This window comes from Asparagus officinalis, chromosome 1 (assembly GCF_001876935.1).
Source record: "Asparagus officinalis chromosome 1, Aspof.V1, whole genome shotgun sequence".
Classification (NCBI taxonomy): Eukaryota; Viridiplantae; Streptophyta; class Magnoliopsida; order Asparagales; family Asparagaceae; genus Asparagus; species Asparagus officinalis.
The window spans coordinates 119,401,339-119,419,547 of record NC_033794.1 but is presented as its reverse complement, the minus strand read 5'-3'; the positions used below and the strand labels follow the sequence as shown (position 1 = coordinate 119,419,547).

At 34.9% G+C, this 18,209-nt stretch overlaps 1 protein-coding gene across 1 annotated transcript in view; it reads left to right on the top strand.

The window, feature by feature from the left end:
• Nucleotides 1–1,682, top strand: part of LOC109840465 — a 6,247-nt gene extending 4,565 nt beyond the window's left edge. Inside the window, exons 8-9 of the mRNA XM_020409129.1 lie at nucleotides 1,266–1,353; nucleotides 1,620–1,682. Coding sequence (XP_020264718.1) covers nucleotides 1,266–1,353; nucleotides 1,620–1,682 — 151 coding nt within the window. The remainder of the gene's footprint in view (nucleotides 1–1,265; nucleotides 1,354–1,619) is intronic.

The window sequence follows — 18,209 nt, the reverse complement described above, 5'->3', positions numbered from 1 at the left end:
AAGAACATGTAGCCGAAAAGATGTTTTGAGTTTTGATTTAGTCGGTTAAATTTGGATTATAGTTGGAACAACATGGCACTTCAACTTCTTCTGACCAAATACACCATACTTGGTATTCCAATTGAAATCATTTGGTTCTCCACAAGACTTGCTAAAGTTCGGTTAATATGTTTTGATTGAAAAGTGTAACCCTGTGGTTTTCTTATATACCTCTTGGTACTAAGCTATTCTCATGCAAACATCCTTTGTGTTATGCTCTTTCTTTTATGAGAAATTAATCTTGGACCCAAAATCATGGGATCAATTACGGGGACAAGTAATGTGTCTCTGCGGTAAATCATTGGTGTATGTTGGAATCCCAAGAAAGTGATACATATCACCTTGTCCCTGTACTTGGTCCATGAAATTTGCGTGCAAAAATTACTCTTCTTTTATCATATAATAACATACGGGCATTTCCTTGATACTTCAGATCGGGAGGCCAGTGGTATTTTCCCTGGCAGCCGAAGGCGAAGCTGGCGTTAGAAAAGTGCTTCAGATGCTCCGAGACGAGTTTGAACTCACAATGGCGCTCAGTGGATGCACTTCACTCAAAGAAATCACCCGAAACCACATTGTGACCCCCGCGGAGCAGAATCGCATTACTCCTAGGTTATAAATCTCACCCTCAAAACTCGGCGGTCTATTTGTGAAGGAGGGAATGTTTCGACCAGTTTCTAAGAGTTTATATATGGCTTTGAACTATTGAGTTATTGTGACAGTGATGAATAATATTTTTCATATGTTGCTACTGATAGTGCGTCCTGTATATATATATATATATATATATATATTTCTTTTTTTAATTAAATGAATTAAATATAAAATTCTTACTTAGTTACGAGTATGCCATGTGACTAAATGATATCACACAAACTGTTACACACAAACTATATCTCTCTCCGAAACACAACTAAAATTATATACTTAATGTTTTTATGTGATGTTGGTGTTGATGGTGCGTGCGTGCGTAGCGATGGTTGTATTGGCTAGTGAGTTGGTTAGTTGGTTGTTATTTTATTTTGTTGTGGGGCGTTCGTGCGTAGGGTCGTTGGTTATGTTGTTGGTTGGTGGGTGTTTTCGTCGTGGTGGTGGTGGTGGTGGTGATGATGATGGAGGGGGAGGGGGTGGGGGGTAGGAGTTTGGTTGGTTCGTGGGTGGGGTTGGGGGATTGTTATTGTGGTGGTGGTGGTGTTATTATTGTTGTGTTGTGGTGCCGCATGCAGATGTATTGTCGTGATTGTTATGTGCGTGCTTGATGTTGGGTTTGGTCGTGGTAGGGGAGGGGGAAGTGTGGGGATTGGGTTGAGCTGGGTACTCGTGCGTGCGTGTGTGCGTGTCGGTGGAGATAGGTACGAGTGCGTGCGTTGTTAAAAACATGTGCGTGCTTGCGTATAATACATAAATGTATGCCATGATACTCTCTCTGAATCATATAACATGTAAGAATATGCCATGATACTCTTTTATTGCTATACTTGCATGTTATGCCTTGTTGTTTTACAATTTGTTACTTTACTGTAAAATTCAGTTTTTGATGATGTACGTATTGCTCTATAACGTTTTATTTATTTTTTTAGGCTGGGACTTCTCGACAAGGTGGAGTTGGTGATGAGGATGAGGATGATGATGATCGGGACTGAGTTTATTTGTTTTAACATTAAAAACAATGGGTGTGCTGTATAAACATTTCTAATGTTGGGATATTTATTATGTTTTTAGTGAAATAATTGTTATATATGCGTGAAATATGTGTTATATGTGCTTGTATTGTGTAAATTTATTGTACAGGTTATTGTTGTGAATTATATTTTACAGGAATTTCTTATTTTTAAAAAAAAATTTAAAAAATTTCAGATTATTTTTAGCGACGGATATTCCGTCGCTAAAAGCTCTTTTAGCGACAGAAAACTGACACGCCAGATGTGCACTAAACCACTTTTAGCAACGGATTTTCCGTCGCAAATAAATATTGGCGACGGAAAATTATATAGCGACGGATTTTCCGTCGCTATAAATCCGTCGCCAAAAATTTATTTTGGCGACGGAAAATCCGTCGCCAAAAAGTTATTCTATAGCGACGGAAAATCCGTCGCTATATACCCGTCGCTATCAATTAGCGACGGATTTGCCGTCGCTAAAGGTAGATTTACCTACCCTTACAATAGTGACGAATTAGCGACGGATTTGCCGTCGCTAAAGGTAGATTTACCTACCCTTACAATAGTGACGGAGTTTTAGCGACGGAATTTATTTTTTTCCGTCGCTAAAACTTTTAGCGACGGATTTTGGACTTTTGGCGACGGATTTTTCCGTCGCCAATAGTCCCCTTTGCAGTAGTGCAAGCTGCAAGCACATTCTGTGTAACACCTTTGTGGCCTTGAAATCGTGCAACAAGGTTAATCGAAAGCATTGCATCAACATGAGTCTCATCTATCATACCAATGCAATCCTATAATACGTATCACACACCTAAGTTAAAATTTACTTTCATTGATTATACATATAAATGTGGTTAGTATAGCGAGTTGTTAACGATCTCTTGGGAAATGTCATTGGGGGCTTGTGTCATGTAGCGTCCACGCAGGCAAATAATTTCTTGTAATACCTTATTAAAATATCTACTAATTGTCTCCTCTGATCTTATAAAATGAGATCTGATAATGCGATTTTTAGATTTATGACCCAAAATGTTCAGTGTTATGATAAGTTGTTCTTCTACTATTACATTTCTTGAGTCTTTTAGCAGCCTTTTGTTCCTCATTGTACTTGCTAGTTTAACAAAAGTATCACTCCGTATTCTAATATAATTTACACAACTATCACTAAAACCATTATAAACACGCTCTATGTGTTTAACTCTAGCCCTCTCTTGTCTTTTTTTCTCACTTGGACCACTACGAATTGATTTACGTCTAGCTTGCATTATCCTTATGAATGTAATTATTATAACAAAATGGATAGTGCATCACCTTGAACCATATTAACAACACTTTGTTCATCAGTACAATCCCCATCACCATCCATCTACGATGCAAAAATTAAATTAAAATAATTAATATACCTCGCAAGCATTCATATGCAATGTCAATAATCAAAACTTCTATCAATTAAGAAGAAAATTAGCATTGGACAGTCAATAATCAAAACTTCTAGCAAAAGTTCAGGCATAGCTTTAGGCATATAAACTTATGATCATACACTATAATCAAATGGTGGTTGCAAACATGTGAACACAAATTTTATTACCCCATGAATGTTTTTTTCCTCTTAAGCATACAACTTTATCACTGCATCATCTTCTAAAAAAGACGTACACAGACAAACAAACCCAAAAGATACAGATAACTTCAGATAATATTTTTAGTTAATTTCAGATAATTTCAGTTAATTTAAGAACATGAAATTTTTAGATAATTATAGAAAATGCAAAATTTCATCATAATAATTCTAAATCATACGGAAGTTTTAAAAAATCAATTCTGAATTGAGATTAAATCATACCTTAGATCTGAAGTATAACAAGATTCGACAAGATCCAGCAAAAAATACGAAATTTCCTAATAAAGGCACCGCCTTTTTAGCAAGATCCAGCAAGAACAACGAATTTGAGGAACTAAGGCTTGATAAATATGAAAATCAAGCATAAAATCAACAGTTTAGAACTCCCGCAGGTATCGGAGAGAAATCATGACGCGAAGAGTGAAAAAAGCGAGGGAAAATGGTGGTGACCCTAGCCCTCAACAAGTTTTCCCCAAAAAAACGCAGATCTGACAAGAGTACAAAATTTCAGCGATTTTCTCTTGTTTCCGAAGGAATTGGGGGAAAGGCGAAGAGCTGAGGTGGAGGGGATTTCCGCGGATGGAGGGATGAGGGGAAGAAGCGAACCAAAACGGGGAAAAGAAAACCCTAGAACGGGTTTCGTCGAGGTAGCGCGGTTGTCGGAAGGAGGAAAGGGTTTTTTGCGACTTAAAAATGCGAACCAAACGGGCCCTGAGCATATAGTGCACATATTTATAATATTGTGCTTTCTACATGCGAGGATCTTAGCTCTGAATGCTTCGTACTTCCTCGAGAATGGAGAGGCTATTCTGTCACATCCATCAAGGCAACCTAGTTTCTCCGTCCCGTGGTTTTCATTCACAGTGCTCATCTGCCGCAAAGTGGCGATGGCAAGAGAAATGTTTTCTAATAATCGTAACAATTTGGAGCCATTGCCCAATAATTAGAACAGGAGAAACTATCTCGTAGTCCATGTCCACTGCAATTAAAAGGCGCACCAAATTCAATCCGTGAGGGATTAGGAGATTTTCTGCCTTTGGTGCACTATAGGTGCAATAGACGAGGACAAAGTGGATACTTCTCATCAAAACCCTGAAGACCGTCTAATCTCATTACCTATACTCCAGGAAAACTGCATATATAGATTCCACGGTGCCTGCTAAAATAGTGTTTGCTCAAGAAGTGAAGAAGTTGCAGGCCGAGCAGTTTAAGACTGAGGAGCAGGTCGTCGTCACCTTGCAGCCTCTTGAGCGAGACCATGCTTGCGTTGTCGGATGCCTAAGAAAGCAGAAGGCAGCGTCTGCTGCTTCATAAAAGTCAAGATTTCTCAACCCTTGGCAGCATAGGGAATATCAGGCTCTTTTCCATATGCCACTCTTCTGAGCTGTGGGTTTCTTTTTGTAGTTTTTAGGTACCTCATGTCCTTTTTTTCTTCTAAAAAGTTACTTTCATGGTTATTGTTTAAAGGAAAATTCTAATTAATTTTGTCTTTTTGGTAGTCTTCTCGATTGGTGTTTGTCATTTTGATGCTGTTATGTTTTTAGGTAGGACAAAATGATCAACTCCTTCTTCTACTATTGGTGAACTTTCAATTTCTCTTCTAAATTATCTAACTTCTCAAAATTATCAATTTTGCCTTTCCCCACCCCCTCCTTGAACCATATTTATAAGGAACCTTGTTATTTTGCCGCGTAGCCTATCTCGTGTGCCACATATAGGGGGTGGGACCTACAGCTGGATGTGGGTCCCACGCCCATGTTGTGGCACTCGAGATGGGCTGCGCGCCCATCTTGCGTGTCAAATGACATTTTCGATTTATAAGTCAAATGTGAGCATTTTGTGGGTCCACGGTTAAAAGTTTAATAGAGTAGTGATGTGACTTTTTTTTTATCTGTCTTATCTCCTTTTCCTCCAAACCAAAAACTACCCAACTATTTTTACCTGAAACTTTTTACCCTCTTAAATACTTAGCAAAGACAAACTTAATAAGTTCAAAATATTGTTTCCATCTTTTGCGACTACTAAAATTTTCATGTATTCTATTTCGATATAATTTTTGTCATTTTCTTTCTTTTTGTCTCTTTCATTACAGTAACAGGATTTTTTTGCATAAAAGAAAAAAAACTGAAAGTGCAAAACTGAGCACATTCAACAGGGCAATGATTCTCTACATTTCTCTACATTCTTGATTGTAGAGAACTTTTACAATTGGTTAGGTGAATTAATTTCATTAGCTTATTTAGTGGGTCCCATAATAAAATTTTTTATATAATTTATATAATGAATATTATTCATGACGTCCAATAAATGAGGAGTGTGATTGGTGAGTTGTAGAAGCTTTCTACACCTAAGGGTCTAGAGGATCTCTGCCCCTTTCGATATTTTGAAGTGTTTATTTTATTGATTGTGTATGTGAATATAAAATAAAAAGATTAGCTTTAAATTTAATGCATCTTTGGCTTCCTCTAAAAAAATATCAAAGTCGTTGTGAAAGTGAAAAAGCAGTTAGCACTCTTTAATTAAAAAATTATGTTTATTAATCATATATTCTAAGCAAAATAAATAAGATAATATTGCAAGTCATCTCTATTTTTCTAGTTCTAAAAAACATCAAAGCCATCGTGAAAATGGAAAAGTGGGTATTACTCTTTAATTAAAATAGTTTGATTATTAAGATATGATTAAAAATATAATATGATTTTAAACAAAATAAATGAAATAATATTACATGTCACCTCTATTTTTCTTGTGCTGAAAATAATTATTGCTGCAGATAAAATACTTCACTTGCTTGTGTTTGTTGGCCTTTTTGTTTTGTTAATGTTTAACAAACAATTTACTACTAATATTGTTTGTCTAGTGTTTGTATTTTTGTATTTATTATAGACAAACAATATGTTGGAGGATGGATGGACTAGAGCTTTCACGATCATATCTAATGGAGGTTGGCGGAATAGTGGAGTGAAACCTTACAATTTAAGTTGAAGATCCAAGTTCAAGTTTCATCCGCACAGTTTACCAAGTGGACCTATATCGAAGACCTATAGCTTGCGTAATCTAGTTTAGGAGTTTATATTATGTGTGTTTAATACTCTAAGCTTAATATCATATACACACACACATTTTATTGGTTTCTATGTGTGTGTGTGTGTGTGTATATATATATATATATATAGATGTTCTAATAAAAACCTAGAGAACTAAAAACCAATCCTAACCCTCCAATCTATCTAATCCAATGGCTTACATTTCGATGGTAGAATTGTAAATATAGATAAATTTAATACACATCAGCTGTAAAAAACAATGTGAAAAGGGTAAAATTGGAACAATTTACTATATTAATAGTGGCTGGCAACATTGGAAACTGGAGATAATGATTAAAACCAAAAATACAACACGTCCTTTAATACTCTATCTTACTATCAACGTGCTACGTCCTTTCACTTCCCCATTTCTCTCTCTAACTCACTTTTACAGCACGCCCTTTAATACAACACGTCCTTTAATACTCTCTGTAACTCACTTCCATCTTCTATCAAGCTTTGATCTTCCATCTTCGCATGAAGAACACAGCAACAATTCATTAAAAATCATCCTAACCATCCAAGCTTTCGCTGGAGTGAATCTGGATTCACTCCATTGAATCTGGATTATATTGAAGCTCGATTCATTAGAGTGAATCCAGATTCACTGAATTGAATCCAGATTCACTGGACTGAAACTTGTTATCAAACAATAGCAAATCTGCAAAAATAAAAAACAAAAAGAATAAGAAACTTATGGTAAAAAAACAAGCTATAAAATTTTAAACCATGATAAGATTTCATATTTTACAGCAAAAAGTTACGATTTTTAAAAACAAGCTATAAAATTTTAAACCATGATAAGATTTCATATTTTACAGCAAAAAGTTACGATTTTTATGGTAAAAAACAAACACCTCACATAACTGAACAGCAAAAAGTTACGATTTTTATGGTAAAAAACAAACACCTCACATAACTGAATCTGGATTCACATAACTGAATCTGGATTCACTACAGTGAATCTAGATTCACTCATGCGTTTATTTCTTTGAAATTACAGCACATGCATTTATTTCTTCAACAGTTCATTAAAAACCATCCTAACCATCCAAGTTTTCGCTCCAGTGAATCTGGATTCACTCCAGTGAATCTGGATTCACTCCAGTGAATCTGGATTCACTCCAGTGAATCTGGATTCACTCTATTGAATCTGGATTATATTGAAGAATAAGAAACTTATGGTAAAAAACAAGCTATAAAATTTTAAACAAAAAGAATAAGAAACTTATGATAAAAAACAAGCTATAAAATTTAGCTATAAAATTTTAAACAAAAAGAATAAGAAACTTATGGTGAAAAACAAGCTATAAAATTTTAAACCATGAAAAGATTTCACCTTTTATAGCAAAAAATTACGATTTTATGGTGAAAAACAAACACCTCACATACTGAATCTGGATTCACTGCTGTGAATCGAGATTTACTACAGTGAATCTAGATTCACTCATGCGTGTCTTCGTTTTTCAACTGGTTTCTTCAAAAAACAAAAAACTTTTCAGACTAAAAGGTGAAATATTTCACCTTTTACAACAAAAAGCTACGATCTTTAAGGTTAAAACTAAAACTTTTAGATGAAAAATCAAACAAATTTCATAAACTTACCATTAAAGCGTCAAAAATAATATTTAACGACGACAAAGGTTGAAGACTGTGGTTGAAGATGAAGGTTGAAGACGAAGGTTGAAGAAGACCGTGGATAGGGAGATGTTGAAGACATAGACAGAGTTGCTGTGATTTTGGAGAGAGAGGACGTGTTGTATTTTTGGTTTTAATCATTATCTCCAGTTTCCAACACACACACACACACACACACACACACACACACACACATTTTAGTTTTTTGGTTTCATATTTATTGTTTTTTTAGTTTAGCTTTATAGATATGAAACAATAGTTATATTCATATACACTTTCTTATTTGTTTCATATTCTATTGTGTTTTAGAAAATATTGCATATATTATGCATTTTTGTGAAAATATTGTGTTCTTAGTTTTTAGACTTAACAATCACTATATACATATTTTATTAAGTCTATAAAATCATCTTATAAAGTTTCAAAGGTTTGTTTAAGTCAAAATGACAAAAACATGTGTTTTGTATTTTCATGTTCTAGACTAGTTTTGAAAAATGATGAGATTTTACAAATGTGAAGTGCAATTCCAAAAATTCTTTTTGTAACATATTCATTAACATGTTTATAAACATTTTCCAAAGGTATATATTTTTTAGAATTTATTTGCTATTTTTAAAGACACTTCAAAAATCAGTTTTACTATTCATAACAGGCTGATAATGTGTTAGCAGTCGACTGATAAAAATATTCAGTTGACTAAATAAAACACCTGGAATAACAAAAAGTTTCTGTTTTTATGTTGGTCGACTAGCCAGTTGACCGATGAGATCATCAGTCGACTGATAAGGTCCGTCAGTCGACTGATGAGCTGGAAAACACCTCTAACGGTCAGCTCATCAATCGACTGATGAAAGCCATCAGTCGACTGATGCTGTAATGGCTAGTTCTGGAAAACCCCTCTAACGGTCAGCTCATCAATCGACTGATGAAAGCCATCAGTCGACTGATGCTGTAATGGCTAGTTTTTTTCCAGCCTGTTCCAGTTTTGGGTTTTTAGTCTTTTACCTTGTTTTCTCTTGGCTTTGGGGTTCCTATAAATACCCCCACATATCCTCAGTTTTATTTAACAAAGAGAAAAGTTTTAAAGAGATTTACATGTTTGTTTAAGGGTTTTAAAAGTGTGTTAAGAGTTTAGTTTCTGAAGAAATTTTCACAAGGGCTTAAGGAAATAATCTTTGGTGTTTGGGCATTCGACTCATGTCCCTCTCTCTATTGTCATTATAGAGAAGTTTCCTTAAACTCAATTCTAGCTATTTATTGTTTTTTATCTTAATTTCCATAAGCTAGATTTTATATTGAGTTTATAATTGTTTTACTCTTTGCTTACACACACAACCATTGAGCTTATTATATTTGCATACATTGTATAATTGGGTTGTGGGTTTGTGTGACTTAGAGAGTGAGCCTACATAGAGTTCTCATCCAGTGTGGAGAACAAACTTTGTTGTATTTGAGCTTAATTGTGAGATCACTTTGTAATACACTTGTACACCGAGAGGAGTGTGTGGTGAGAGACGGGATCGTCCCAAGAGGAGTGGGGTAGGTGGTAATGCCTAGAGGTAGGTTGTAATTCCTAACACTTGAGGGAGACACGGGCTAGAGACCAACACTTAGAGGGTGTAAAGTGTGATTGTAAGAGTGTGTGATTGTAAAATTTTCGGTGAACTAGAAAACCAAGTGTGTAGAGAAGTTCCGGCTTCCAAACCGGTCGGGTGTGTCGTGATAGTGGAGATCTACTCGAGGTGAGGAGCGGAGAGGTAGGTCGTGTGGACTGAACTCCGTGATCATATCGTTTATTTGCGTTTATCATTAACGTTTCTTTATATTCGTGTTTATCATTTATATCGCCTTTGTCAATTGCTTGTTGTTTATATGGCCCTATCACCTTAGTAGTTGGTTTACCCTTATGTTACTTGTATATCCTTGCACATATATTTGTAATATATCATTCTTGCTAGGATTTATTCGTTAATAAGTTTTTAATTGGCATAAATTGGATTAGATTAGTATAAACCCTATTCATCTCCTCTAGGTTTTTTTCTAGTGGTATTAGAGTGTTTTCAGTGTTATTGACATCGCATGTGAAAATTAAATTGAAAAGAAAAAAGGGGGAAAAACAGATTCAATCCATGTTTGACTTCCCTAGAAGGGGCCAAAGTCAGCGTGAAAGTTAAAAAGTGCAGACAGCCCCTACCTAAAATATTGTATAGTTAACCAATCACTTAAAGCACAAGACAATTTTAAAGAAATAAATAACATGTTTTTATCAAGGAAAATGCTAATTTTACTATACTTTTTAAACTATTTTTGTATTATCACTAACAATTATGTGAGGACCTTCCTTTAAAATTTGCAATAAAAAAGTGGTGAGTCACCCGGACACCACTCTTTTATTTGTGATAATATCAGCATTAAAGTACGCTTATCAGTACTCTTTTATCAAATCATATTTAGTTTTCTAGCTTTAATATTGACGAGGATACACTATAACTCTAGTAAAAAAGTTAGATTCACACGTTCAATTTGCCAAACTATAAACTCTAAGTCAGTTATAGCATCAACTATTGGACAATTAGACCTTGACTAATATCTTGAACATGGTATTAGTCTGTACTAAGTAAAGATATGCAAATTTATAATGGAGTCTCTCATATATTAACCAAATATTATCTGGATATTTTATGGTTGAATGTCATCAGTAGGGATTCTTAACATTATTTTTATCATCAATCAAGATTCTTTTTATAAACTTTAATTAAATATTGTTAGTATGTCAGTGATATTAAGGGCCTTCAATCGGCAAAATAATCAGCAAAATCGCACATTTTTCCGCCATATCACTAACATATTAGCAAAATTTAACAAAAGTTTGTGAACATGAGCTAAGCAGATGGCAGACGTAACATTAGAAACCCTTACTAATGACTTTCAAATGTAAAGATCCCAAATGATTTTTCACCGATACATGTGACATCTTTACTCAAGTTTTGCTTAAAGAAAGAAAAGTAAAATGGCTAAGATTTGAAGTCGTAAGTAATAAGAAAATAATATGCTAGACACATGGTGCGTCATCTTCCTAGAAACCACCTTAAAATAAGGGTAATTATATAAAAACCATATCTCCATTTTAGTTTATACATAAACCATCTTTAAAGTGGGCTTTTGTTGCAATCAACCACCTCTCAATCAAAATTTTCCATTAAAAACTCAGAATTACCCTAAGAAAACTCATATTAAAGCCACATGACTCCTTTTTTAATGTTTAGTTCTTGTTAGGATGCAACTCATGTATTAATAAACTTGAATTTTAAAGCTTATTTTTGATTTTTAGTAAAACTTTGACTAGGAGGTGGTTGATTGTAACAAAAACTTACATTAAAGGTGGATTATGTATAAATTAAAACTTAAATGTGTTTCTGTATAATTACCATATTTTTAACGTGACTTCTATAAAAAAAAACCTAGTGTTTTTTTAGATCCGAAGTAATAATGCAAAAACCAAATTTCAGTTTGCGGAGGGTTCTTATGCAAAACTCGACGTCCAACTGGACTTACGAGTCTAGGGACCCAATAAACATTTAAGGGGTATTTATGGAACTTCATGATAATATAAAAAAAAGGAAGGGGAGAAAGTCTCTGATGCGGCATAAACATGTACCAAAAAGGTTGCAAGTGCACAACCGTGTCAAAATATAGTATTTAAGATATCGATCCCACGAGAAAGGTGTTTTGTAGGAGAAAATATAAAATTGGTTCTTATGTTGTGTGCGTGACAAGTAGGAGTGATAAGTGAATGTGATTGTGAAGAGATTGAGAGAGTAAAAATGGTGTGTGAATAGGTGCAAAGTGTAAGTGAGAGTGGATTTGAAAAAGAATGAGTATGATCAATAAGGTGAGAAGGAAAAAAAAAATCAAGAATGAAGAATAAAATTCTAGAATAAAAGAAAATGCAAGAAATTAAAGATGGTGGATTCAATTATAGATATGGATAATCTACAATTGAACCCACTTCTTAGAAAATGGTGATTCCCTAGAGGGTTCTAGCCTAAAGGCGAATCAAACAAAATAAAAATAAATAAAAAGAAAAACTAAACCCAAGAGGGTTCTAGCCTCAAGGTGAATAGTATAAGAAATTAAAATCTAACTACAAAATAAATTGTAAAATCTAAACTACAAAATAAAATTGCAAGAATTAAATGCAAGAAAATAAATCTACTCTATAAGCATGAAATAAATCTAAGGCAAGAGGGTTCTAGCCTCTTGGCTATTTAATAAGAAAATAAAATCTAACTACAAGCATTAGAAATAAATCTACACTAATAAGCAATAAAAAGGAAATAAAAGAGAAAAAGGAAAGAAAATGCAAACCTCTAAATAATTCTTCATCTCCATCTTCATCATCCAACAAAGAGAAGAAATATTTAAAGTGGTGAAAAAATTATTATTATTAATTGCAACTAAAGTTACAATTTTTGGAAGGCCTTCTCAATTAAGAGTAGCCCTCCTCTCCAAAAGGAGTTACAAAAATTTTCACACCTCTAACCCCTCACTCTCTACCCCTATTTATAGTAAACATCAGTGAATGAGAGCCATTGGATTGAAATCTTATCCAAAAACAACAAATTTCAGCCTTAGATTCGTAACAGACTGCCCAGCGTATCGATGCAGGCATCGATACAGGCATCGATGCAGGCATCGATGTCGGTATCGATGCAGGCATCGATGCCGCCATCGATGCAGGCATCGATGCCTGCCCTTCTCCTTTTGCTGTCCGCAGAGTTCCTCTTCTATTGGCTTTTGGACTTGGATTTTGGGCTTTTGCTTGGGCTTTTGGGCTTCTTGATTTCTTCATGTATTTATTTTGGGCTTTGGCATTTCTTGGGCTTTTCTTCTTTTTCTTAGCTTGGGCTTTTGGATAATTTGGAAATTGATTTTCCAATTGGCTTCATTTCTTCATTTAATCATGGGCTTTTTGTTGAGAGATGGGAATTTGAGATTTATTCTTCATTAACCTGCAATTAAACATAAAAACAGTTATTAGTGGTATATTTATTCATATAAAATAGATAATGAGGGTATAAAACTGTAATAAAATGTGATTATCAAATACCCCCACACCTAAACTTTTGCTAGTCCTCTAGCAAAGAAAATAAAAAGAAAATCCTAACTCACTTTCGCAGGAATCGCGGTTGTATTTAGCGCATACAACAAGCCTTTAAACCCCTAGGTTACCCTAGTGGACGAGTTGTAGTCTCGTGAGGGTTTGCAGTGAATATACCCACAAAATTCGGTCAACTTGCCAAATTAAAGAAGTCAGTAAATAACTAAATTCACTTGATAACTTTTAGATAATCTAATTGGAGCCAGTTATCACTCAAGAAAACATTTTTATATATAACTCTAAGGTATATTTTTAAGAAAATCTTCTCATTGTAGCAATACAAAACCAAGCCAAACTTAGAAATTTAATTTAAAAGTTTTGAAAAGAACATGCTAACTCTTTGTTTTAAATAATTTTCAAGTTGCTTGATTTAAAATATTTTCCAAGACCATATATACAACTATAAAACATTTATTAGTTTTTTTAACTCTTTCTTCCTTGGTGATTTTTTCTACTTTAACGGGCTTTCTAAGTGACCATTTAACGAGTTTTGGGCCAATGGATCCCAACCCAAATGGGCTTAGGTCATTAAGTATGGAAATACTCCTTGGGCTTAATTACTCGGTCAGCTTAGGCTTTATAAGATAGAATCACCTTGAATTAAAGAGTTTTTTTTTCTTTTTGGTGCCCATTTTTCACACTCTTCTTTTGCAATTTTTTTCTATCTGGAAAGGGAGCAACCGGTCTAAATCTATCAAAAGCAGGCTCAGGTTCGGGTTCAGGTTCTTGGTCATCTGAGGGGAGTGATTGTTGAATAGATTCATCAGAAGGAGAAGGAGAAGGAATTTGTACAGGATCAAGAGTTTGACTTGGCGGAGTTCTCACTTGATTATCGACCTGTCTACCTGACCGAAGTGAATGGATTGCATTCACTTGAGCTTCATAGGATGAACTGCATCCTGTGTTATTAGGGTTGACCACGGGTTGACTCGGAAATTTTCCTTTCTCTCTTTCACTCACGGCACTAGCTAGTTGACCAAGTTGGGATTCTAATCTAGCTATAGCTTGAGTGTTGGAGTTGAGCATTTGTCCGGTTGATTGCATGAAGGAATTCAACGTGCTAGATGTTTGAGTCAACATATTCGTGGTTTGAGTAGAGGCCTTAATTATGGTTTCTAAACCCCTTTCCAAGACATTGAGACGTTTATCTTGATCTGGATTGTGAGGAGTTTGAATTACAGCTTGATGAGGAGGAGACTGATTTTGATACGGCAGATTGGGTTGTTGAAATTGTGAATGAGAATTGAATGGAACTGTGTTTCCCCTAGGAAAATGTTGGGTCGAAGCGGGAGTGAAATTTTGAGTTCCGGGAGAATTTCCTAGATTCCATGCAAAGTTGGGATGATTTCTCCAACCTGGATTGTAGGTTGGAGAAAATGGATCATTTCTAGGGTGCTGGAATGCAGCGTTCATCTGTTCTATTGCGTTGTTATTTCCTAGGAGAGGGCATTCCTCTGAAACGTGGGTAGGAGACTGACAATTATGACATCCTGGGAAAGAAACATGATTGAGTTGAGCTGGAGCTCGTTCCTTAATTTCTAAGGCTTCTAACCTCCGCAGAATTGTCGCCATCTTCGCTTCAGAAGCAATGTTTGACTCCAAGGAAAGACCACTAGACTTAGAATGGGGAACTGATGAAACCCTGTCATCGCACTGTTCCCATTGCATTGTTTTTTCAGAAAGACTCTCCAAAAACTCCCAAGCTTCATCAGCATTTTTCCTCATAAAATCCCCGTGGCACATTGATTCTAAGGAAGTTTTTGCAGAATAATCTAATCCCTCATAAATTATTTGGCACAATCGCCATTTCTCTAAACCGTGATGAGGACATTGGATGAGAAGATCTTTAAATCGGTCAAAATACTTCCAAAAAGGTTCTCCCGGGATAATTTTAAAGTTTTGAATGCTGTTCCTAAGCTTTACCGTTTTATGAATAGGAAAAAATTTCTTAAGAAAAACGGTGACAAATTCATCCCAAGTTGAGATGGAATTTGTTGGTAAGCTGTACAGCCATTTTTTAGCTTTATCCTTAAGAGCAAATGGAATAAATCTAAGCTTAACCGCATCTTCATTTAATTCTCTCATTTTAATCATAATACACACTTCCTCAAATTCCGAAATAAAAATATATGCGTCTTCTGTTTCATTACCAAGGAATTTGGGAAGCATGTTTATGTATTGCGGTCTAAGCTCAAAACTTATTCCATTTGTTTCGGGGAGCCTAATGCATGAGGGGATTGCATTCCTAATGGGATAGCACATATCATGAAGAACGGGTGGATTAGGATGCTCCATTTCTATGATTGGTTCAAAGCGAATTAATCGATGTGTATTATCCCTAATCCACTGTTGCATACACCAAAATATTTCTTTTTATTTTTTTTCTTAAATTAGTTTTTTTTTTGAGAAGATAAAGAAAAAGAAAAATCCTAACTGAAACAAATCAAAACAATCACTTTTCAATCAACTCTAATTCTAGGGTTTAGCCTAACTCAACTAGACCAGCTCCTAACCAAAAACTCCTACAGTGAAAAGATCAAAGTTTTACCCAGGTAGTTAGCCAGGTAAGGATAGTACTAGAGGGTGATCAAAGATCAATTAAGTACCTCTTTCCTTGCGGAGCGCTTTACGCAACCCCTAAACCTTGCCTTAGACACCAACTAATCTGAGAAAACTTAAACCGGTTCACTTAAGGATTTCTTGTTCCTTATTGAGCTCGAATCCTTAGGGGCCAACGTCTAATGAGTTTTATTAGGCTTGGGTGGTGTAGTGAGGAATTAGTGATTTTTGGGCTAAGGAAAGGGTGATGAAATCCCTCACCTTATCTTGATTATGGGGTTTTGCCCTTAAAAATATTTTTAAGTGTGTGTCAAATCAAGATGCTCAAATCACTTGGTGAATTCCTACACTATATGAAATGCAACCCTATGAATTAAAAGCAACTAAAAAGGATGGAAAAGAAAAATCTTTTTTTTTAATTAGGGTTAACAATCAAACAAATGAGAAGGGGGGATTTGTTTGAATTTATTATCTTGTTAGTAAATGTCAAAGTGAAGGGTGAATTTTATTATGGTCAACGGAAATAAAATCTTTTTTTTTAAGATCCTAATTGTCACTAATTGTGAGAAACTAACTAAAGGTGTGGAATTGAAAATATAAGGAAGAAGACTTACCACAAGCGAATATCCAATTCCTCAATCTCCAATTCTTGATCTTTAATCTCCAAGTAGTTCTTTCACAATAAACACACAAGTTAAAGAACCAAAATAATTAAAACCTACTTAAGCACCTTCCCCGGCAACGGCGCCAAAAACTTGATGCGGCATAAACATGTACCAAAAAGGTTGCAAGTGCACAACCGTGTCAAGTTATAGTATTTAAGATATCGATCCCACGAGGAAGGTGTTTTGTAGGAGAAAATATAAAATCGGTTCTTATGTTGTGTGTGTGACAAGTAGGAGTGATAAGTGAATGTGATTGTGAAGAGATTGAGAGAGTGAAAGTGGTGTGTAAATAGGTGCAAAGTGTAAATGAGAGTGAGTATGAACAATAAGGTGAGAAGGAAAAATGAATAAAATCAAGAAACAAATAAAAAATCAAGAATGAAGAACAAAATTCTAGAATAAAAGAAAATGCAAGAAATTAAAGATGGTGGATTCAATTATAGATATGGGTAATCTACAATTGAACCCACTTCTTAGAAAAGGGTGATTCCCTAGAGGGTTCTAGCCTAAAGGCGAATCAAACAAAATAAAAATAAACAAAAAGAAAAACTAAACCCAAGAGGGTTCTAGCCTCAAGGTGAATAGTATAAGAAATTAAAATCTAACTACAAAATAAATTATAAAATCTAAACTACAAAATAAAATTGCAAGAATTAAATGCAAGAAAATAAATCTACTCTATAAGCATGAAATAAATCTAAGGCAAGAGGGTTCTAGCCTCTTGGCTATTTAACAAAAGTATAGAAATAAATCTAAACTAATAAGCAATAAAAGAGAAAAGAAATGCAAACCTTCAAATTGCTCTTCATCTCCATCATCATCATTCCACAAAGAGGAGAAAGAACAAATTTAAAGAGGAAAAATTATTATTATTAATTGCAACTAAAGTTACAATTTTTGGAAGGCCTTCTCAATTAAGAGTAGCCCTCCTCTCCAAAAGGAGTTTACAAAATTTTCACACCTCTAACCCCTCACTCTCTACCCCTATTTATAGTAAACATCAGTGAATGAGAGCCATTGGATCAAACTTGAGCCCCAAGACAATTACAAAAATTTTTACACCTCTAACCCCTCACTCTCTACCCCTATTTATAGTAAACATCAGTGAATGAGAGCCATTGGATCAAACTTGAGCCCCAAGACAAGCAAAATCAGCCATTGACGCGCGCTACAGTAATCTGGTATCGATGCAGGCATCGATGCAGGTATCGATGCCAACATCGATGCCCACATTGATGCCGACATCGATGCCCACTATTTCCAAATTCTGATTTCACGGATAGCTTCGTCTCATCGAGATAGACGATTTTCATATATTATATGTTAAATTTCGCCTTCCGGATTAGGAGATATCGTTGTTTCTTTGTGGCCAATCATTTTGAATATGATTTCTTTTCATATTGGATTTTTGATTTTCTCCGGCTTCTACAGGCTACACGACTTCATTCTGGGCTTTTGGATAATTTGGAAATTGATTTTCCAATGTGCTTCTTTGCTTCATTTCTTCATTTAATCAATGGGTTTTTGTTGAGAGATGAGAGTTTGAGATTTATTCTTCATTAACCTGCAATTAAAAGATAAAAATAATTATTAGTGGTATATTTATTCATATAAAATAGATAATGAGGGTATAAAATTATAATAAAATATGATTATCAGTCTCCGTAAATAAATCCCCCTCATAAAAAGGTTAGGGCTCAACTCGAGGGGAAAAAACCAAATCGGAAAAAAGGAGAAAAAAATCAATCCCCAAATCCGCGTCAAGTCCCATCTCCACTG